General features: G+C 38.6%; 1 protein-coding gene across 7 annotated transcripts in view; it reads right to left on the reverse strand.

Moving 5' to 3' along the window:
- Positions 1–24732, reverse strand: part of LOC129415542 (signal induced proliferation associated 1 like 2) — a 150229-nt gene that overhangs the window by 93351 nt on the left and 32146 nt on the right. For all 7 annotated transcript variants that reach the window (XM_073873514.1, XM_073873515.1, XM_073873513.1 and 4 more), the window contains one exon: positions 1614–3376. In XM_073873514.1, coding sequence (XP_073729615.1) covers positions 1614–2979 — 1366 coding nt within the window. In that variant the 5' untranslated portion in view covers positions 2980–3376. The remainder of the gene's footprint in view (positions 1–1613; positions 3377–24732) is intronic.

Genomic DNA, 24732 nt, shown 5'->3' on the forward strand with positions numbered 1-24732 from the left:
GGAACATTTAAAAAAAAAAAATTGTTGGAAGGGACATAATTGACTGTGACACTCAAGATGGCTACCAGGTAAGCAGTTCTTATTTTTTCTCTCCAAATAAAAGTTGAAATTTTGTTTGTCATAGTACCTAGACAACTTTTTAGTTCTCATTACCGAAACATAAGTTTGTAAATGCATATATTTAATGTAATATCATGTTGGGGTAATGATAATTTTTATTCAGACCTTAATATTATATGTGCAAAAAAATTTGGCTTCAAGAGCTTTTTTAAAAATTCTGATGCTGGACACCTTCTAAATCTGGATTTTGTGAGAATCACCCAAATTTATAACAAACCTTTTCAGGTATTTTCATGATAATAAAGAATATTTATCATGATTATGTTTGACGAGTGTTGCTTTTTCAAATGCATGTTATAAACTAAGTGATGTTAGACTGATAAGGACTTTGCGTTTCAGAATCGATATCAGACAGGCATTATTAGTATGAATCATGATTAATCATCACAGCCCTACTGCTTAGTAATTAATCCAATAGCCAATGAGGCCTTAATGACATCAAATGAAAATAAAAGTAACTTTAGCAACAGAGATTCAAATTATTACATTGTAAAGATTGATTTAGCAGAAAAACACTTCTTTGCACTTGTGTATGCACTGCACTGATGATAAATCATGATTAATTAGAAAGTTAACAGGGTCAGTTTCGACTTTATGTTGACTTTAAACTCTTTCCACTTAAAATCAACCTAAAATCAACCATTAAACGCACAATACTAATCAGCGTCTTTAAGACAGACACACAGAAATGAAGGCAGTTCCAGTGCTCAGAGGAAATTGAGCTATTCTGCTCCACAGAACTACAGCGACAGCACACCGGATGATTATCTATTTCCCAACAGAACGAGCAGGCTAAGGTGATTTATCGTCATTTGAGTTGAGCTGTAATTGGCTCATTCGCTACGGCTGGAAAGCCAGCGAGCGTACGGGACACAATCGTGTCTTTCAGCCACAGTCTGAGACTCATTATTCACATTATTCAGCACAGGCAAATAATAAGATGAATTTCTGCACGGTAAGAGGCGGAGCAGCTGTTTGCCACAGTGCAGGAATGGGTAACTCAATCCTTTCAGGACTGTGCAGATGTGCAGACATACAGAGCAAAAACAGTCCGACAGCCACAGACGCTTTCCCACTTGAACGTGGATGACGTTGTGCTGTACGAGCCAAGGTATCATTCGCCGTTTCTGTTTCCAGACAGACGGAGGTGTTTTAATGAGGAGCAGAGGGGCCGACGTGTGAGAAGAGTTTTCCGTCGCCCCTCTCTCAACCATTGCCACTCCTCTGAGGGGAACAGCTGCACCTCACCCTGTCCTGGCTCACATGACAAATCACAAACCAAAGGACAGGAGAAAATTCTCACACCTCCATCATCACTGGCACAAGTGTTTCTCGTCTCAAAATGTCTAACACACATCATCATGACAAACCAATGCATAGAAAACATACTTTTTTAAGAAATTATTTAAAGTCCCCCTGTGGTGAAAATCAAGAATTGTTTATATGTCATGTTATATTCAACTACAAAAAAATTGTACTAAAACAAGTTTTACCTTTTCCATAGAAATATTTGTGGTAATAATACGCTCCCAGGTCGATGTGTTCGATGATGTAGCGTTTGACCTTTTCACGGTGAATAGGCTGGTTCTCCCGTGGAACCTCCAGGACAGACACACCAGCATTGGTACAGTGGGAGCTTAGAGAAGACTCAAAAGAACAGTTTTCTCCTCCGCCAGTGTACGTCCCACTGTTTGCCCGCGAAAGAGAGATTCTCCTCTCACCCTCTCCACCAATCTCATTGCGAAAGTGCGGGCAACTGAGCACCAACCCATTGCTTTTCCCATCACCCTCATCAGCATCCAGGTTCTCCTTAGGGTTCAGGTCCTCTCGACTGCCTAAAGGCGATTCGAACAAGGATGCAGAATTACCAGTCACTTGACCAGCTCCTGGGATTTGGTACTGTGAGGCTGCAGAAGCTCCAGTTGTGATGTTTTTCCTCTGACTCAGACTGACTCGACTGGCCATAGCTTCACTGATGTTAAACAGGACACTTTGGACATCATAGTGAGCAAAACACTTTTGAAAGCTGAGCGGCCGGCGGTCATCCTGCTCGGTGGAGAGCCGGAAACCTTCATGCTCACTCTTAATAGTCCTCAACTTCCTGAACAGCGACGTCTCGGATGAGTCCGATTTGAGGCGACGCATGAAGGACTTCTCTCTTTCTTGGCTATAGAGGAGCGAGCTGTCTACATAGTCGTAGCCGGAGATGCGGACGATCTCACCGCGGGCTATCTGAGCAGCCGTTTGCAAGCTAGGGGAGAGGGTGGTGTCGTAGCGCAGGAGTTCTGGAAAGCCGGCAGGTGGGACACTACGATGGTCCAGACTGTCAATCCGATATTCTCGTAACATGGAAAAGAAACCGTCATTGCCGAGACCCTGCCGGTCAATAGAGGATGTGCTGCCGTACTCTCGGTGCAGTGACGCACCGGTGTTCGGGTTGACGGCATTCTGGTCCATTATGTCCTCTGCATCTATGTCACTGATGGTCACATCACTGTTACTCCGCTGTCGAATGGGATGAAGCCCCTTCAAAGGGGATCGACTCAGAAGGTCACTCAGGGAATATTTCGTATCTGAATAATCTGGGTCCAATTGTACATCACCTAATTCACCAAACTCTACGCTTTGGTCTGGCTGCCCATTCTGAAAGGCAGTGCTCTCGTAGCCTCGACTTTCCCAACCCTCCTTCTTTGGGGGCCATTCCGTCACCCTGGCTCGCACCCCCATTTTAGGCATAGCAGGCGTACCGTTCGATTTACTGCTACCCTCCAGCTTGCCCTGCGTGTTGGTAGCTGGATGTCCCATACTCCCATTTAGCGCTTTCAGTTTCCTGTTAAACAATTCCTCGGATGGCTGCATGACGTAAGTGGAGCCCTCAACTGATTGAAGGCGGAGGATTTGTTTTATCGTCGATACCCACGGCTCGAACACATATCCTGCTTGCAGCTGCTTGGGAAAGCGAGAACTCTGGTCCCCTTATCGGTTACATTGTCATAGATCACCCATCGGAGTCTCAGGAAAGCTAGACAAGCTTTCTCAAGAAGTTCAAGAGACGTCCTAGAGGGAGTTACCCCGCGTGATGGGTTGACCTTCACTACAAGTCCATTTTTCTTCAGGAGCGTCCGGTTTGATGAAAGACAGACAGCATTTGGGAGTCACGGACGGCTGAAGCTTCAAGAAGCAGAAGGGGTCAGTCGAAACGGCTCCCCTTTCACAGAGCTCAGCTAATTTAGGATGACAGCTGGAGGAGAGAGATCTGTTGGAAGCAGAGAGAAAGACAAAAGCACATTAATGCTTCGCACAGAGAACGGCAGAATACATTTATTCAAAAACACTTCTAAGACATTTGAAAGAGCAGTGGGGGCGTCTTTCTCACGACGTTCACAGAACAATGTAAGACTGTTAGACAAGCAGTAGGGTGTGTTTAATAGGACAGGCATGATGACTCCTTTCCAAACTACTACTCACAAAGGGATCATTTACAAATATAAATGGACATTTCATTCCTTAAACTTACAGGCCAAAAAGTGGATCAAATCACGATTGTAGACCATAAAGAAAGATAAAGTGCACTGGATTTGTTCAAAAAGGAACTTTTATAAAGTAAGAAAGTGCTAGACTACAGAAACATTACATGCAAAATTTCTAATTCTATTTTAGATTTGAAATAGAATGTTTTACATATTAACAAATTCTCAATGCTGGTCCTAAATGCTCATTGGTGAATATACAGTCAGCTCCATAAATATTGGAACAGAGTCAAATGTTGTGTTATTTTTAGCTGTTTACTAACATTTATTCCAATTACAGTCATATAATAAATACAGGCCTCAAAGTATACACTCTTAGCTTTACTTAGAGGGTATTCACATCCAAATTAGATGTAGTGTTTAGGAATTACAGCCGTTTAATATAGGCCAAAAGTAAAAGTAATGGAACAGTTGACTTAAAAGCTATTTTATGGACAAGTATTGTCTATTTGGTAAATAATTTCCTCACAAATGAAGGATGTTAAAGGCATACTCCACTTTTTTCAAAAATATGCTCATTTTCCAGCTCCCCTAGAGTTAAACATTTGATTTTTATTGTTTTGGAAACCATTCAGCTGATCTCCGGGTCTGGCGCTAGCACTTTTAGCATAGCTTAGCACAATCCATTAAATCTGATTAGACCCTTCACATTGCGCTTAAAAATAACCGTAGAGTTTCGATGTTTTTCCCAATTAAAACTTGTTCCTTCTGTAGTTACATCATGTACTATGACCGACAAAAAATTAAAAGTTGTGACTTTCTATGCAGATATGGCTAGGACTATACTCTCATTCCGGTGTAATAATCAAGGACTTTGCTGCCGTAACATGGCTGCAGCAAGCGTAGTGACATTACGCACTGCCCGAAATTTACCAAGGGGACTATTTTCGGGCAGTGTTACGGCAGCAAAGTCCTTGATTATTACAAATAATCGAATCCAAAACAGTAAAAATCAAATGTTTAACTCTAGGGGAGCTGCAAAATTAGCATATTTTTGAAAAAAGTGGAGTATCCCTTTAAAGGTCTGGAGATGATTTTAAGTCTAACATTTGCATTTGGAAGCTGTGGCTCTCTGAACCCACATCATGTGGTTCGGGGAGATCTCCATGCAAGTAATACAGACCATGTTTAGGTTAAAAACACAAAAAAAATCCATCAGTCAGACAGGAGGAATATTAGTAGTGGCCAGATCAACAATTTTGTAAATTCTGAAACAAATGCATTGTTGAGCTCAGCAACAACAACAAAAATCCTGGACGTCCTTAAAAGATAACAATGGTGGATGATCGCATTATCCTCTCCATGATAAAGAAAAATATTCATAAAATATTGACCGTAACTAAACTGTAATAAATGTTGGTAAACAGCTAAAAAAACACAAAATGTGCCTCCGTTCCAATATTTATAAAGCTGACTGTAGTATTTCAGCTGTACTAAAATACATATGAAACAGTTACGATGTGAAACACCTGTTCATCTGGCTGCTGTGTCTACCAGTGCACAGCACCATACGGAGACCAACTGTTAACATGTTAGTTTACATGTCAGGAATTATATAGTCCACATAATCAGTTTGCTGAACAATATGAAGTTTTCATGAAAATGTTTTATACATCAACCATTTTAAAAAGCCAATAAGGGAATCATGGCCTTGCTATACTGTGTATACTGTATGCTGTAAATATGCTTTCACGGCACCTCTATAACCCTGTCATACATTTACATTTTGCATTTGGCAGATGCTTTTATCCAAAGCAATTTATAGTGCGTTAAGGTATACATTTTTTACAAGTATGTGTGTGTTCGCTGGGTTTGAATTCATGAGCTTTTGCACTGCTAACACAATGATCTTCCACTGAGGTAAACAGAATTGATTTGTCCACAAAGACATAAAAATGCATTGTATATATAAAATTATATATATAATTTTATATATTGCATTGAAGCATATCCCACAGCACTTCTGCTTAGCAGAGAAGATCACAAACTAAAGGTTGTGAAGGTGACACTAAAGATCCTAATGGCTTTTTCATGTTCACAAAAACTATATCCAATATTCAGGCATCCTGAAATAGTGCTATAACGTGCTGTACAGAATCATGTAACATGACCTCACATTGCTATCAAGAACAAAATAAATCAGACAAATGCATTGTATGGGTTAACATTCAACAGACTCTGTGGCCCTGTTTTCTGAAAAAAGCCACTAATCTCTATTTCCATTTAAACAAGGGTCATAAAAACATGAAGAAAGGGTTAACCAGCCTGTTGTCAACATGCCAACGCTATCTAATGATTCAAATCTAGCTTCAAACATTTATATTTGCAGGACAAACAACATCTGGGGGATAAAAGTGGGACACATAAAGATAAGCTTGCATGTATATGCCATCGTCTGTTACACAGCATAAGTGGGGGCAAAGAGCAGCTGAAAACATATATTCGTATTTATATAGACTACTAGCGATGCATATTTATAGCTTCCATATCTGTAATATTAGGAAGGACTATTCAGTTTATTCTGCTATAACAACTGCAATGGAAAGCAATATTTGTAGTGACCTGCAAGCACGGGTTTGACCCTGACAAGATGATTTGACTCCAATGCACAGCTGGTATCTTTTCGTATAAAGTAACTAGAGATGATTTACTGGGATTGTGCTGGCTACAGTCGTTGCATATAACGTAGTGATAGTGGCCGATATTTGGATTTTTTTATTTAATTTTTTTGTCATTGGGCGCTAATACTATTCAATCGGCCTGTTCCTTAAAGGGACACTCCACTGTTTTTGAAAATATACTCATTTTCCAGCTCCCTTAGAGTTAAACATTTGATTTTTACCGTTTTGGAATTCATTCAGCCGAACTCCGGGTCTGGCGCTACCATTTTTAGCATAGCTTAGCACAATCCATTGAATCTGATTAGACCATTAGCATTGCTCTAAAAAATGCAGGACGCGCAATGATATTAGCAGTCCCCCGAAAATATTCCCCTGCTATTGAAAGTGACTAATGGGACTTTTTTCGGCTGCTGAGTAATATCATTCCGCCTCCTGCAGCCATGTTACGGCAGCAAAGTCCCTGATTATTACGCCAGAATGACAGTATAGTTCCTAGCCATATCTGCCTAGAAAATCACAACATTTAATTTTCCGTCAGTCTTAAGAGCCAAGTTTTAAATAGGAAAAATATCAAAACTCTTTGGTTAATTTTTAACGCGATGCTAATGGTCTAATCAGATTCAATGGATTATGCTAAGCTATGCTAAAAGTGCTAGCGCCAGAACCGGAGATCAGCTGAATGGTTTCAAAAAGGTAAGAATCAAATGTTTAACTCTAGGGGAGCTGAAAATGAGCATTTTTTCAAAAAAGTGGAGTGTCCCTTTAAATTAGTTTTTCGTAATGAAAAGACATAAAAGATTGACAAACAGTAAAATGACCAATCATTATTCACTTTTTAACATGAATGATGGCCTTTAATTCCCTTTATATCACTTTATATACCAATCATTATTCAAATTTTTTTAGGCTGAACTCTTTTTACTTGAAATGACCGCTTAGTTGTTCCAGAAGCCCAATTGGTAGAGAACCACATTAGCAGTGCAAAAGTATGCCAGTTCAAATACCAGTGAACACATACTGATAAATGTATATACACAGTCAGTAATGCACAGTAAGTCGAAAGGATGAAAGCATCTGCCAAGTGCATGCAATATAAATGCAACATCCTGGTATTTTATTACAGTCACAATGTCAAAACAAACATCACTTGTCTTTAAAAGGCACCATAACATTGCTAATGTTTCTGTAGACAGTCCTTCACAATGACACCAGCGGGCAACATGCTGGACCTCTGCTTTTTATTTTGTAACCCAACGGCCCGTTTTCACATTCAAATGCTGCAGCGGCTAAAGCACTTCCCGAAATAACTTCATTAAGTGAGAGAGGCTTTTTTAAAAGGATGAGCAAGGACAAAACACGGGACAGTGATTACGCAATCCCTTTACACAGCCACACAATCATTAAAACACACACACAGAACGGTCACATTGAGAAAATCGCTGTACGCAAAACACACAGCTCTACGTGAACTCAAGGACTAGTGACCTGTGACTAAAAGAGTCTCATTCAATGGAGTCTTGTAATAGTAAACTCCATACAAAAAGATCCCTGCTCCAGAAACCTCTAACAAATCTCAATGCTTAAATCCAAATGATGTTTTGAAACTAGGCCTGTGGAAACTGACCTTGTAATGTTTTGTTTTTCTGGGATGTATACTGCGATATATGAAATGCTGGATGGCATGAAAAGCTCTGAAAGGCATTAACTTTCACCTAGGGCTGTCACGGTTATTAAATTTGGCTGACGGTTAATTGCCTAACAAATTATGACGTTATGACGATTAATTGTCTGTTTTATTGTTTTGACATTTAATTCTCCTACATTTTGTTTGTTCATTAAATAATTTTCACACATTGTTGTGATTATTTCAATTAAATATTTTGCAAAGTTTAACTAGCAGTGAATATGAATACACATAAAACATATTTAAAAGTAATTAAAGTTTTGCAGCATTTCTTTAAATGCAGTTTTTTCCACTGTACTGAATGGCTTTGCAATTTATCGCATTAAACTGTCAGTTAAGGAACCCCATCTGATACCGTCGCATTTATACAGGTGCTAAAGCTCCGCCTTGTGTTTTATAGATAGATGTGCAATCATTGCGGTGTATCTGAAATCATTGCGATGAGGTCAAACAATAACGATGAGATGATTATTTAATCATTGTGACCTCCTACTTTCACCTTGAATTTCTTGTATAGCTCCGAGATGGGAACTTGAGTAAAATAGTTTTTACCTTTTTTATAACCTAATTGGGTTCAAAATCTTTATTAAGTGCATTTGGTGTCCTCATCAAAATCTTCCAGATATCTTGAACAAAATGCAAACTAATTAAATTGCTCAGCTAGCTTCAGTGAGTGTAAAAGTGGATAAAATACATAAAACAAGTCATTTTGATCATTTGATTCTATTTTCATAATAATATTCAACATTTCCCATGCGTCTCTAATAGGGTTGCGTATCAACAAGAATCTTGAGATATGATACGTATCACCATACAGGAGTTACGATGCAATACGTTTCGTTTTAGTAAAAAATGGGAGGGGATATATTAGAGCTGGTTGAAAAAAATCATCTGCGATTCTCCGATTCTCATGCGTGTCTTATCAGTAAAGCCGGTTCGGTGATAGGAAACCGCTATCACCTGCTTTCAGATTGAGCGGCATTTACTACACAGAGCCGAATTTCACTGAAAGCTAGGCGAAATCACGTTCATAATCGTGGAAGATCTTCTTCGATTATGGACGCAATTTTGCCTAGCTCCTTGGTGAAATACAGCTCTGTGTAGTAAATGCCGCTCCATCTGAAAACAGGTGATGGCAATTTACTACTAATCACCGAACCGGCTTTACTGATGAGACACACATGAGAATCGCAGGCAATAATTTTTTTCCAGCTCTACGTTATATTGGGATATATTGCTGTTTTACAAATATAATAAGATATTATTTTATAAAAGCTGTCATTGTGAACACACCACCATTTGCAAACCTAAGCTAAAAAGTTTGTGGCATGCCCCTATGCTAGTACTTCCTGCCACTGTTTAAGTTCAGAGATAAGAAGAATGCTTTCTACTGGTCAGGATGTAAACTCCAAACAAAACAACTGCCATGAATCATTGTTTTTATTTTTAAAATATTGCAATTGCATTTTTGTGAATCAATAGAGCATTGCCATACAAAATATCACGATATATATCATACGATCAATCAATATTTTCTTATTATCTGATTTACTCAGTGACATCCCACCCCCATTCTGCCTTTGTTCGAGGTAGTTAAAACATATAAACCACATCGAGTAAGTATCAACACTTATATTTTCAATTTTGTTTTTTAGATGTGCCATTTGTATACACACAGCCAGCACAAGTGCATATGAATTTTTAAGCAAAGCAGTAGATTGGAAGCAAGAAGATTGGAAGTTATAATAATAATAATAATAATAATAATAAACAATTGAGAACTGTCAGAGTTAAATATCCAATTAATAAATTATTAAGAAAATACAAAAAAAAATACAAACTCTAAACACTCAAACGAAATCGAACTTTTACAATTAGCATTTTCAAACCGAAACCTAGACATCTGAAGACTTTTATGTAAGATCAGCACGAACTGAAGTGGAGGAGACAAACCAGATATAAACTAAACCTCATGGTGGTCCACAAGCGCTGGTAGCCCTCTGCTTGTGTAAACACAGACATTGATGAATGGTTTCAATTGGGCCTGATTCCAGCGCAGTTCCTTGGTCAGCAAAAATATATCTGACCCATGATCCCTGACCTGTACAGGGTTCATTATCTGACAATGTGTATGTGAAGGAAGCTGTAGTGGTGATAGCAGGGCTGACACACACACACACACACACACACACACACACACACACACACACACGCGCACATACACACACACGCGTCTGGCACACACAAACACAGATCTTTAACAAGTGAAACTCAGCAGTCATTATCTCTGGTCAACCTCCAAAGCCAAAGAAATGGGATTGGGGAGGAGGAGGAGGTTGCCAGACTAATTATGGCAATGAACTCATTTTCTGCCTTTGACTGGCTGTTTTTCTGTCTTTTCATGCAGAGCAGAGCTTTTTAACCCGGTCTTAAAATAATCTTTTGACATGGTGGCCTGATTAAGGATGCAGGAGTATTAATATCAAGTCAGAGGATAAGAGATTGTGCTTTTGGCCATCTTTAACATCATTTCCCATTATCATCTGCTAGAAAAAACAGAAAATTATAACCAAACTGTTGGAAGGAAACATTCATTAACTTCTCCAAATGACTAAAAAGCTCCAGAAGCTATATTTGAAAATATATACAAACCCCTAATCCACCACATCAAATCATATGTATTAAAGAGATGGGAATTTCCCAAGAAATCAGACATACAACTGCAGTGAAACAGGCGCAAAATCCTAAAGACTTACATGTAGGGAAGAACCCAGGCCAGATCTAAAGACCAGAATATCAAAACACTTGGAAAATGTGCCTTACTTTAAATTCTGCCTAAAATGTATCTCTAATCCCAGTCCTACAAACAGTGGCGGTCCTGTCTAGATTTACGCCCTGGGCGAACCATCCCTTGGCCGCCCCCAGAAAAAAAAGAATTACCCCCAAATCCCGCCACCAACATGTATTATTTTATTATATATAATCTTAAATACAAAAAGGTAACAAGAACAGAGAAAAACAAGATAAATAAATGTAATACAGTATATAAACACACACACACTCTCCTCATCAGACTCCACAACCATGTCTGTGGCTGCTGTTGAAGTATCTGACTCCTCATTTTTGCCAGTGGGTGCTCTAACTTCAAAATATTTCAGAAATGCCCCTGAATTTACAATTAAGATCCAATATGTAAGTTAGATACACTTACATCACACATGCATCAGTTACCCAATTAAAATGACCATAACACACATTTTATTAGTTTATAGGATGTTAACAAATGCTAAGCATACACTACAAATGATTTAAAAAGCTATATCACTGTGTAGCTTACAAAATGGCATGTCAATTTATATTAGAAGTTATTTAAGTTCACATATAGCGTATAGCAATAAAAAATGACACAGTCAGGAGGTCTGTGTGAGTTTGCACTTGTTGTGTTGCAAACACAAACTAGACTGAGTGTTGCCTATGGGTGAATTTAGTTGCATGACATGGTGCCTCAATTCTAATAGTTGCTAGTTCAGCAAAACTAAAACAAAACAAAAAAACAGTCGTGTTCTGTGGCTAATAGCAACATATTAGCGAGAGCGAGGCTAATATAAATAACATTAGCTCGTAGAAATCGGCATACCTTTATCTTTTGCCCATTTTTCCTCATCTTCTTTTCTTATTTTTCTGATCTGGGCAACTTATGGCTTCTTTGGTTTTTTAATTTGATCCATGATGATGAAGACTCGACATCATTTAACTTTGCATTACATTTTGCCAACAACAATGTCCGTTCGCCCGTCAATCAACAAAATCCAATTGATAACATGTTCGTAGGTATATGCAGGGCCGCATTAACACTGTAAGGGGCCCCTGGGCTTTATCATTTTGTGTGGCCCTTTATCCACCAGAATTGCAGCCTACATTCACACAATCTTTATAATCACTAAGTGCAAGTTGTCAGGCTTTTATTTTGCTGGAATAAATGGAATTACAAAATATTAAAACCATATCAGAATGCCCGCAATATACTCAAATATCACTGCATAACATATGCACATAGTCCTAGGTGACCCGAATAGTCTAAGATTTGATGCTTTGACAGGAGAAGCCTGATTCGACTACTGCACAGTCAATTGTCGCAGATGTGTTATAAAATTGAGGATCATTTCATTTTGGCTGTATAAGAGTGCACAGTATCTGATTTCACATTTAACAGCTTTCTCCCAATATAAAAAATATACATCCTATTATGATAATACTAAGTAAATAATATAGTAGCTTTAAATAAATATTTTTAAAGTCTGTTAATAGCCTAAATCCTGTGACAGGGCTACACGTCCATATCCAGAAACCATTGCAAAGTCTCTTTGTTTCTGCAATTAAAAAGACAAAACAGGTAATTCTATACTTTCGTTATTTTAAAATTAATTTTAATATTTCCTTGTTTTTATTTAATTTATAGATTATTTAGTGTTATCTGATTAAACTATTTGTGGGTTTTATTCCCATGCGCATTTAGGCATTTTGCACCCATGTTCTGCACCTTATTGATTCTGACTTTATTTTGTTTTTATTTTTTATTAATTATAAAGGTAAATTCTGATATAATTTAAGTTCTGTACGTTTTGGATTGCTTTTCGTTGTGTCGATGTTGCGCGGTTGCATGCTGTCACATTCAACTTAGCCGAACGTGCTAGGTGCTCTGCATGATCATATTTAGGCATTCATCAAACGTAACATCAAAAAACTGATTTTTTTCGACAAGTATAAGTTTTAAAATGTATTTAAAAAGGTTGCTTAACTTGTCAAAAGTTGAGCTACAAAACAGGTAAGCCGTTTTTGTGAATACAGAGATGATCAAAGTGAAAGTAAGCAATCAGATATTTTTGTGCAAAATAATAAAGCATATATAGTGTCTATAAAATCCTTAATTTCAGTGTTTTTCGGTTATAAATGAACCGTTTAAGTAATTGTATATAAAGCTTGTTTTTTATAATTTACAGTAACAAACTATATGTAATTTCTCGTCTTTTATTTCCTTGCCACGCTAAATCTCAAAATGAAACGATCGCTGAACTTAGCCGTGGCTTCCGAGGCAGAATCTAATTTGTTATTTATTAGATTTAGTTATCAAAAATGTTTTGTGTAATATCTTTGTGTGCTGTTCTGTACATCTTGGCTTTAAAATGTTACGAGGAATCAATTAATGAATATTTATATACACGTTGTCTTTCATATTAAGATAAAAACGCGTCCTCAGTTTAGTCTTTGTTCATCACTTGAAAGGCACTTTTGGTCACTTTATCAGAAAGCTGTCTGTGTTGCCTTCAGAAATGCAATAATGGATATTTCAGACAGAAATTTTAAAAAGCGCACTAATGATTGCAGGGTAGCCTATAAGTAAGTGAGAGATTTTCTTGCGCAGGAACTGCATTCACGCACGGACATTCAAAGCAAAGCGATTAAGCATAATTTTAAAGTGAGTATCAACTTTTTATAAAATGCGGCAGTTATTTTTTTCCGGCAACTCGGGGCCCTTCCCAGCCCGAGGCCCTGGGCTTAAGCCCAGGTAAGCCCATGCATTAATGCGGCCCTGGGTATATGGGTCTATGTTAATTTTAGGAATGAAAAATAAAATGATTTTGGAAGCAGACGCAGCAGTTTGTGTTGTATGGCCTCTGGTCTGGGATCAGTCTATCCCTCACTCGCCCCCCTTAAGGCGAGCGAGCGTTTTGCAGTCGCAAGCTGTTTCCCCGCCCCTTTCTCCCGTGCCTCTTCTGACACGCACACAACCTGTGTATGACTCTTAGCACTAACTTGTGATGGAAATGAGCGTTTGTCTAAAAAACCGCTTGGATTTTTTTTTTTTTTTGAGTGCTCTCGTGCGCCCTCACATAGATTGCGCCCTGGGCGTTCGCCCACATTGCCCATAGCAAAAACCGGCCCTGCCTACAAAGATCGATTTACCTCAAATGTTCAGGCACAGATTTTGTATTCCATGCCAAGGAAACCAACACAATTCAGCACCAAACCAACCCTTCAGTGAACATTTACATTGAGATACCCAATCAGGCATTTGAATTTGTGCATTTTAAAGCTTTAGATATACCTGCACACATAAACAAGAGGTAAAATAGCTAAGTGTTGCAGCTCTCTAGAGACAAAAGTCAATACAAACCAAATCTGACAGGAGGAGACCGACACTGCACAAAACTGAGCCAAGTCAAAAAATTTAAATTAATAAATGAAGAGTTTTGTTGCAAAACGAGATAAATCCGTTTTTAACATTTTTGTCCAAACATGTTTATTATTATGTTATCGTGTTATTATTTTGTTTTATGGTGCTACTTAGCTGTATTTTTTAAGTTATGAAGGTTTAAATCAAAACAAACCAACTGCAGTTGAATTGATATTAAAGGATTAGTCCATTTTCTTAAAAGAAAAATCCAGATAATTTACTCACCACCATGTCATCCAAAATGTTGATGTCTTTCTTTGTTCAGTCGAGAAGAAATTATGTTTTTTGAAGAAAACATTGCAGAATTTTTCAAATTTTAATGGACTTTAATAGAACCCAACATTTAATACTTAACACTTAACAGTTTTTTTCAACAGAGTTTCAAAGGACTACAAACAATCCCAAACGAGGCACAAGGGTCCCATCCAGCGAAACGATTGTCATTTTTGACAATAAAAATAACAAATATACACTTTTAAAGCACAACTTCTCGTCGTGTAGATCCGGTCGTGATGCGCCAGCTGACCCCACGCAATACGTCATGACGTCAAGAGGTCACAGAGGACGAACGCGAAACTACGCCCCAGTGTTTACAAGCGTCTTGAAAGAGGACCGTTCTTACGTTGTTGTATGTCAACTGATACTAATTCATGTCTTTGTGGCAGTTTATTGTTTACAATGGTCCGCCAATGTGCGTTTTATATGTAACATGTGACCTCCCTACGTCACTATGCATTTACGTTAGGTCGCGCTGGACTGGACCGGACCTTGACGAAAAGTTGTGTTTTAAAAGTATATATTTTTTATTTTTCCTGTCAAAAATGACAATCGTTTCGCTAGATAAGACCCTTATGCCTCTTTGGGATTGTTTATAGTCCTATGAAACTCCGTTGAAAAAAACTGTTAAGTGTTGAGTTAAGTATTAAATGTTGGGTTCTATTAAAGTCCATTAAAATTAGAAAAATTCTGCAATGTTTTCTTCAAAAAACATAATTTCTTCTGGACTGAACAAAGAAAGACATCAACATTTTGGATGACATGGTGGTGAGTAAATTATCTGGATTTTTCTTTTAAGAAAATGGAATATTCCTTTAACTGGAATGCACAACCAAAAAACAAGATTTCTGAAAAAAAATTTGCAACGAAACTCTTCAAATGTAAATAATTAATTTGTAGTTTTCGTTTCAGTCTCTGTAGTAATAAGACATAAGCAGAATACATCAATGATGTAGTCTAGTGGTTTTGCCCAAATGGCACTTACAAAAAGTCACTCTGCATTATATGACTTGTATTTTGGGTGTATTTAGTGATTGATATAAATAGAGGCACAACGGCTTTACCTCAGTATGTAAACGTTTATTTCTCAGGAGTCTCATGACAGCTTGTTGCATTACAGTTCATGACGCATATGACGACTAGTCATGAGACGCGCAAGAACCAATGATCATCTTACGTGCGGACATGAAGCCAGCCTGCCGCCATTATTGATCTACTGTAGATGTGATTACATTCAAACTTAACATATTGATCACTAAATATTTTGGGGTGTTACAACACACTGTGCAATTCTGCTTGCTATGGTTCTCAATGACTTACGGTGAAATGTCGCTACATCCAAATAACAGATGGCGCTCCCATGCAGAAACTCAATATGCGCCGCATACGAAGTACCATTACACAGGCAGCTCCAGGAAATGTGTAAGCATATTTATATCGCTGTTCTTCACACATTTACAGGTATTTTCATGATAATAAATATTTATAATGATTATATAAAAATTTTCAAATGCATGTTATAAACGACTCCAACTACCAGTGATTTCAGATTGATACAGACTCATCAATAGCCGTAATACATGAAATAGTTGTGCAAAATATCGCCCTTTCATTTTTTAGAATCGACAACGCAAAATATCGTTACAACCCTACTAAATATGCTCTAAATAAAAATTTTTACTTTCACAAACAAATTGTTTCACTCCAAAATAAATATATTAATCCTCCAGAGTCGTACAGTATAGATTTCAAAGCGGCGGGCAAAATTGGCCAGGATGACAGGGAACACCCCTACTTTTTGTTGACGGACATCCTGGAATATTTAACGACCACAGAGAGTCAGGACCTCAGTTTAACAACTCATCCGATGGACAGTGCTTTTTGACAGTATGGTTTCCTCATCACTATACTGGATTGTTAGGACCCACAAAGACCACAGCGGGAGCAATGGTCACACTGACACCTCTTCCAGCAGCATCCAGGTACTAACCAGGCACTGTAAAAAAATGTCTGTAGAAATTACAGTATTACTGGGTATTACTGGCAACTAACTGCCAGTAATTTACTGTAGATTTTACATTTATGTTATTTACTGGCAACAGTTTGTTCAAAGTTAAATGAACACGAAACATTTTCAGTCTTTATCTTCTACAGTAAGTTACTGGCAACCAGCTGCAGAATTACAGCAAATTTTTACAGTGGGCTTAACCCTGCTTACCTTCACTGGACAACCAGTCGGGCTACAGGGTGATATGGCTGCTGGTGATGGATGGGCTTCCAAAAAATGGCCACTATTCAATGCAATTTTAGAGCTAGGAAGAGCTAGGTTATAATTTAATATAACTCGAAATGTGTTCGGCTGAAAAAGGAAGGCATAGGATGCCATTAAGGTGAGTAAATTATGGGGTACTTTCAATTACAGTGAACTACTGTATAAAACCATCAAAGAGCTCTCATAATTCATTTTGGATCAATAACAGGCACAGCAACAGATAAGAAATTGACAGAATTGTCAAGCTTTGGAAAATCTCTCAAAACACCTAAAAGAAAAACACCTAAAAGCCTGTTACTTAAGGACACACAAACCTCATACGTCATTTACAGGTAACCCAACACAACTTACACTACTATGCTGAAGTTCAAGTCCGTGTTACTGCATATAACAGAGCATAGAGAGACTTCAAACAATCGTTCTGGTTTCAGTCAAACTTCAAGGGCAGTTATTTTAACCTCAAGGTGAGGGCAGTAATTCTAGGGATGGCGATTATTAAATTCCTTACACTCATGGCCAGAAAAAAGGCCAAATGAGAGACGCTAACCAGACACTGCATCTTCAATTTTATATGCTTGTGTTTCTACTTCACTGGAGCAATTTAAAGCTTTGAAAGACATGACGTAAAGTGGAAAATCTGATTAAATCTGCTTCTAAGAATTCAACAAATTAAATGGTTAATTTAAAACAAATGTATGCATTCCTCTTAAACTGCATTACAGTGCTACTAATGTCTAAGAAAAACTTCCTATACTCTATTTGCAAAAGCTTACTACCTATTATTTCTGTTAGCCTAAAACTGCAATACACAACCTGAGACTGAGAGCACGTTATGTGCAATGCATTGCCTTCAATGCACTTAAAAGAAGCATGTCCAGCTTTAACAATGAGATTATCTTGACCAAATATCTGAATATGACTTCCAGAGAACCAAATAACTGAATGCTACTCGCTAAACTAAGTATGCAAGGTGATGAGGCGATGTGAAAACAATGCAGCATACTGCCGTGAAATCATTTATCACTGCATAATGCTCCCTGTGTATTGTGTAACACACACACACACACACACACACACATAACATTAAATCCTCTCAAACATGGCTACGGCAATGGAAGGCAGCTTCACAGATTCATACAGGCTTCCCGAACACAGCCTTGCTTTCATCTGCAGCTCATAACTTGAGGTTCGCAGCGGGGAGAAATACACCACAAGCTGACACTCAAATTATCACCAGCGTGCCGGTCTGAATGTTATAAGTCTATAACCTCCTCTCCTCAGCTGGGGTCTTTGAGGAATACCGCTGGGATTTTAATAGAAGTTTTTGTATGGGATCAAACCCTTTGTTGATCAACAGTTGCTCCCTGAAAGAGTTTCAAAATCTTTGAATGAATTGGACATTGTGTGCTCACACAAGTACATGCTTTGAGCAATGAGAAAGTTTAACTGTCTAACACGGTTTAACACTTTGAGTTTAAGGCTATGTTTACCCGAGAACGATGTAGTGAAAACGGAAAAGTTTATCTGTTGCATTTATGAAAAATGTTACTAGGGCTGCAACGATTAATTGCGTGTCCCATTAAAAATGCCTATAAAATCTATTCAGAATCGATTTTGAATCGATTCTGTGTTTCATGCCCAGCTTGTTCGTGTACTATGGCATTTGGTCAGTAGGAAGTAGAGGTCTTCTCGGGTCCAAAGAAATGTACCAGACCCGAAATGACCCGAATCACTTCATACCCGAGCATAAATAAAACATTTTTAAAGAAAGACCCGACCCGAGACAAACCCGAGAAAATTAGACCCGAGTCCGACCCAAACTAGTGAAAAAATTTTTTTAACCCGACTGGAACTGAATGTAAACGGCACTGACGTGTGTGCATTCTGCAGACCCACGCGCAGCAGTCAGACAGAAAGAAACTCCGGTGGCCTTGCAACCAATTTGGCGAGCTGCTCCGTTCGTTTTACTTTGTTATCTGACGACGACACCAACGTAACCGCTAAAATGTACATTTATAATTGACTGACATGTTTGTCTCATCGAAAATGAACCTTTCAGACAACCACACAATGTCACAAGCGCTCTTGGCAAACAGATGAGAGGTTTGAAAAGGACATTGACGCACACAAGCGAGAGAGTTCGGGTCTTCTCGGGTCCGTTCAGAAAAAACACATTCATTTTTAAATTACCCGAGACCCGATGCCGCTATTATTGTACCCGACCCGTGTCCGAGGCACATGTGAAACTTTTAGACCCGAACCCGATCGGGTCTCGGGTCGGACCTCGGGTTTTCGGATCTAAGTGGACCCGTGAAGACCTCTAGTAGGAAGTCCTTATCAATCTAAAATCATTTTAAGTCTGAGTCGTTTATAACGTGTATTTAAAAAAGCAACACTCGTTAAACAAAATCATTCAAAATATTCTTTATTATCATGAAAATACCTGAAAGAATTTGAGGACCAGCGACATAAATATTCCTATAGACATTTCCTGAAATAGCGTTTGTAATGGTACTTCTTCTGTGGCACAAAGGAAGTTTCTGCACGAGAGCGCCCCCTGGCTTTCAGATGTCCCGGGATTTCACCGTAATTCATTAAAATTCATTCATTGAGAAAACGCACATTTGCACGAAGATCCACAAAGATGACTAAATACATTGTATTACATATGCCCCGCAAGTACTTTGTAAAGAAAAACTGCGCACATACTGTTCGTATTTGTCTACAAAGCAAAAAAATACAATCAATCAAGACAGTGAAAGCATTTCGTTAAGATGAGTGAAAAGGTAGATTTTATTATTTACTAAGTGACCCTGGATTATAAAGCGGCAAAATTTTTGGCGCAAATGCCTATAGACTGACTTAACAAATGCGCATGACGTCACCTTCATCATAGATTCACGTTTACGTAGTTTACATGGAGACAAAAAGGGGACATGTACACCAAGGTGTTTATGCCTACAGCCGGCGTATGTTTTCAATTGTTTTGGAAGCGTCGCGGTTTTCAAAAACACCAGCAGCTGGCGGGTTTTTACTAAGCTAAGTGCCGGCGCTCATCGTTTTTTCCACGCTAAATGCCTAGAGTTGAAAAATTTTCAAAAACGTTTGTCAATGTCACTTACCACTCGGCCTTCTAATCACAGTGGAGGAGGGGCGGGACAAATACCCCGACAATCAACCGGTGCTTCGTACAACAACTAATAAACAAAACAGAAGTAGCAACCAAAGTGCTTAGCTGAAGAAATGCTGGCAAGCGCCCACAGTCGCCGTCCGCCAGGCATTTTCAGCAGCGTTTAATCACTTGGTGTACAAGCCCCCTTAGACGTCGTTATCGAAAACTTTCAGGACCCTAGAATGCTTTCACCGTGTTAGCTGACATCCAAAACGTTCCGTTTATGGTCAAAATTGTTGACCATACACAACGTTGTCGTGTACAAAGCCCAGGGCAGGGGAAGTTTGAGTTCAGTTTCAAGAGACAAAATAGGCACCACAGCCTTTTCCTACACCTTAACTATTCACCTTCGAACAGCTGGCCAGGTCCACTCTTAATGCCCCAGACACCCTGCTTCAACATGAAATAGAAACAGCCTGTTAGCAGAGCCATCTATCCTCTGTCCAAATGAAACTACTGGACAGTGGCCCATTTTAAAGCACAAGTCCCTGAAGCCACGCTCCTTTTCCTGGTGAACATGACAATCATTACAGAACACAGCACGCTGCTGGAGGAAACATTTCACAGCCTGGATTCAACAGAAAAGTGTTGAGGATTCGGCAAGACTGCTCTTCAGATTCTTACACAACAAAAAATATACAATAAACTAAGCATGTGAAGAAAATAAAGCAACTATGTGTTTGATTGTGGTCCAGGTCAAGTAATGAAACAAACAGGTGGCAACACACTAAAAACCACAGGAAACAAGGAGGGAGGTCCTATTATAAATACTGTAGGTTATCCAATCACTTTGCATATTCAAACAGTGTCAATTACACCTACTGAAGTGACAGGAAGGTACAAAGATGAGGTAAATAAAGCATCTTTTGACCCTCATGATGCTTTAGGACATCTATGGCTTACGTCCCTTATTCATAGCCCTGATGTTTAATGCTAAGGACTTACAACCTCTATCATTCTATCAGTAGAGACTTCTTAAATTAGAAATCTAACAGGAAGGTTGTGCAAACTCAAATCTTTTGGTCATATGTAGTATATAATTCAACGCTGCTCTCATTTATGCACTACAACCAATGCAAAACCGAACAAGACATCACATTTATCAGTATATGTTCCCTGGGTTTAAACCCATGACCTTTTGCACTCCTAAAACAATGCTCTACCACTGAGCTATGCAGAAACATAATCAGGTTTATACTAAACTACAGTAGTACCATGTATCATGTACATTGACATATGCCAAATTTGAGGACAATAAAATGCCATATTCATTCATGTACCAAATATTTACATAACGTATTTTCCTGACTAAAGGTACATTCACATTATAAGCGACTTTGTCACAATGTGTCGCTTGTCTCTTTCAAAAGAGGTGTTTCTATATCTAGTTTTCATAAGCAAATGAGTAACGTCCACTCCAGTAACTGACGAGAGACGGATGACGTGAACTCCACTGCTTCCTTCTCATTGCTAGTCGCTCCCGAATGTCACTCATAATTTGCATAAAGTTAAACATTTCCCAACTTTGTCGCACAACTGGACACGCCAGGCCCGGCTCCAGCGGGTGAAGGGGGGTGGGGTATTTGAGTGGGCCGGGCCCACCCAATCAGAGGCTTGGCCCACCCTGGCCCACACCACATAAGAGCCAATCTTTTGGCCAAAAATCTGTAATGTTATACTATATTAACAGACATGAAAATAATTCTTAAGAAAAACAGCATTTAAGATAAAATTAACATTTTTAGTTTGTAACAAGTTTGTTTTAGTTGATGTATATAGTTATTTTAAAAGAACTGCCCCTTTATAACAAAACATTACAAGAATAAACCCAATTCTTACAGTTAATGCTTTACTCGAGTAACGAGATTGTTTTTCTAGATGTAAATAGTTATTTTAAAAAACTGCCCCTTTTTATTCAAATATAAAAAGTTACTTAATTGATACAAGATCTGTTAAAGGAACAGTATGTAGGATTGTGGCCAAAACTGATATTGCAATCACAAAACTTGTGGCTAAAACTGGTACTGCAATCACACAACTAGTGGCCAATACGCAAAATGACAACATAAACATCAGTTGAGGGCTGCAACTCCACTTTTTAAATGACAATATCCTGGCCAGACCACTGTTGTCAGTAATATAAGTATTTGAAATGAAAATGATTTCTTAATGTCTAGTGACATATAAGGGCCATTTTATGATTAATTGATATACATTTCTTACATACTGTTCCTTTAAGTTAAGGGGTCAAAAAATATTACGAATGCAAAAAGAGGGAATGTAAAAATAAAAGTGTTAACCATTTTTTTTATATATAAAGTTACTAAATAGTAGGGGTGTAACAATTAACCGTGCAAATGCGCGTTTTCTAAATTAATGAATTTTAATGAATTACGGTGAAATCCCAGCACATCCCAAATTTTCTCGTGCAGAAAATTCCTTTGTGCCACAAAAGAAGTAGTATTATGAACGCTATTCCAGGAAATGTCTACAGGAATATTTATATTGCTGTTCTTCAAATTGTTTCAGGTATTTTCATGATAAATGAAGAATATTTTGAATGATTTTGTTTAACAAGTGTTGCTTTTTTAAATGCACGTTATAAACGACACTTGGAATATCACTTGGCCCACCTTTCATCTCATATCTGGAGCCGGGCCTGGGACACGCCCATTCAGCTGTCAACGGTCGCTTTTGCTCGTGTCGCCGGATGCCGCCTCTGCTACTGCTAGTCACTTAATGTGAATGTACCTTTAGTCGCACTTTTTTCATAGTTTGACTGGTCCTGCGACTTCTAGTCAGGTGCGACTGACTATTAATTCATATGAACCAAGAGAAACTATTAACGTCTACAACCGTGAGAGTCCGCTGTATGCCGCTTCAGTATTTATGTAATTCAATGATGTGGAATGACTTTGAGACCTTTTCGAACTTGAACTTGGCTTGTCCTGTTAATTTATCCTATTCAGATTCCCGATATGTTCGATATGCTATTGTGTTTGGTGAATAAATGGTAATTTTACGTTAATATGAACAGACACTGTTCTGTGTGCCATTGTTCAGTTGAATAACTTGATTAAATGTCTGTTCTTGGGCTTAGATTTTGTGAAATCATTTTCTTAATAATTGCGATGTATAGTCCAGTCAGTGTGACTTATATATATATGTTTTTTCTCTTCAAAACGCATTTTTGACTGATGCGACATATACTCCCGACCGAGCGATTTATAATCCAGAAAATATGGTAGTTCTCCATTCTATCATACTAGCCTGACACAGATCTACAAAAAGGTTTTTTATTATTCCAAATTCTTTTCAGAGGATTAAGAAAAAAACTGAAAATAATCTAAGACACACAAGTTTTAAACTCTAAAGAAGATAAATTTGACTTCTCTGTAGCCTGTAACGAAAAATCTGTATGTCATTTTGGATGTGGGTTCTAACGGTTTCCAAAAACAGACAAATAAAATATATCATTTCAAAACCATATATAAATCTATATATATTTCAGAAGCACCCATGTCAAGAAAATCATCCAAATCATGACTGCACCAGTAAAGCATTCATTTGAGGTTTTATATATGCTTGACTTTAATCTTGTACAGCTGGTACAACGGTTCAACAAATCCATCCAAGCCTAATTTTTAGGGGCTCGTGTTTGTTTTTGGCCGTTCTATAGGAGACATCTGATGGCTCAAGCTCCTCGGCGGGTCTCTTCCAAATGGACCATCTGTTGGGGTACTGTTGGAAAGCATCGAATGGCACGGCTCCCTCAGAGGGTGGCTGAAAAGCCGATGTGCCTCAGCAGGCCTCAACAATACAGCACCACTGTATGTCAGCCATTAGCATGCGGACCAACCCACCGCAGCCGGCAGCCTGCTTTCACTAATAACAACCTGCCACTGAAACAGCTGAAGAAAGAGGTGGACATCTGAAGCACTTCAGGCAAATGCAGGGTGTAGAAAAGCGCTGACCCAGCAGAGAGGGCAGTAAACCGTCCATCAGACCAGTGAGAGGACAAACGGGGGGGAACTGTTTTTGAAGCCAATTACCCAAACAGTTATGTTGAGAGATAGTGCACTAGTCAAATATTCCCTCCTAGGACTTTTCCAGGAGTTTTTTTCTCCTAGGGGGTTTTCAACCCCTGGGGAGTCAGCTGACATTGACTTAGCACCCTATTCTATACGTTATATTATTACTACGCTTGCTACTATGGTTTAATCTTAGCCGCTGTATTCTGTTGCTTATGATGTCCATTGATTTTTCTGTGTTTTCTCCTGCATGCATCTATTAAAGGACAAGTTCGGTATTTTACACTTAAAGCCCTGTTTTCAGATTGTTTATGATGAAATAGAATGGTTTTAACTGAAATTTGGACATATGATGCTGGCCCAAGAATTTTCGGTTTCTGTTGTATCACCCCACCACCCCTAAAATGGCTGCATAGGTGCACTGGAACAATCCTTCCCAAAATGCATCAAACCCTCGTCCACAAAGACGTGAAACTCACCGAGCGGCCAGGGGCGCTCACTGATATGCCCACACAAAAATCGCCGCAAAAGATGCTTTCCAACAGGTGTTTTAGCATTCGTTGTAAACTTGTGGACCTATTTTTCCAAACGCCTCACACCCGTATATTCTTCCGTTGAGAGCTTGAATAATAGACACTCCAGCCCAGTTGGTGGCGATAATCCACCTTTGCCAATTGCAAGAATACAAACAACGTTCCCGGCGCGGAGTAATACCGTACCTCACAGCACATCTAATACAAGTCAATGGAGTTGGACAAAAACTACGATAAAACCTGTTGGAGGGCATCTTT

The sequence above is a fragment of the Misgurnus anguillicaudatus genome, chromosome 11 (genome assembly GCF_027580225.2).
Source record: "Misgurnus anguillicaudatus chromosome 11, ASM2758022v2, whole genome shotgun sequence".
Taxonomy (NCBI): domain Eukaryota; kingdom Metazoa; phylum Chordata; class Actinopteri; order Cypriniformes; family Cobitidae; genus Misgurnus; species Misgurnus anguillicaudatus.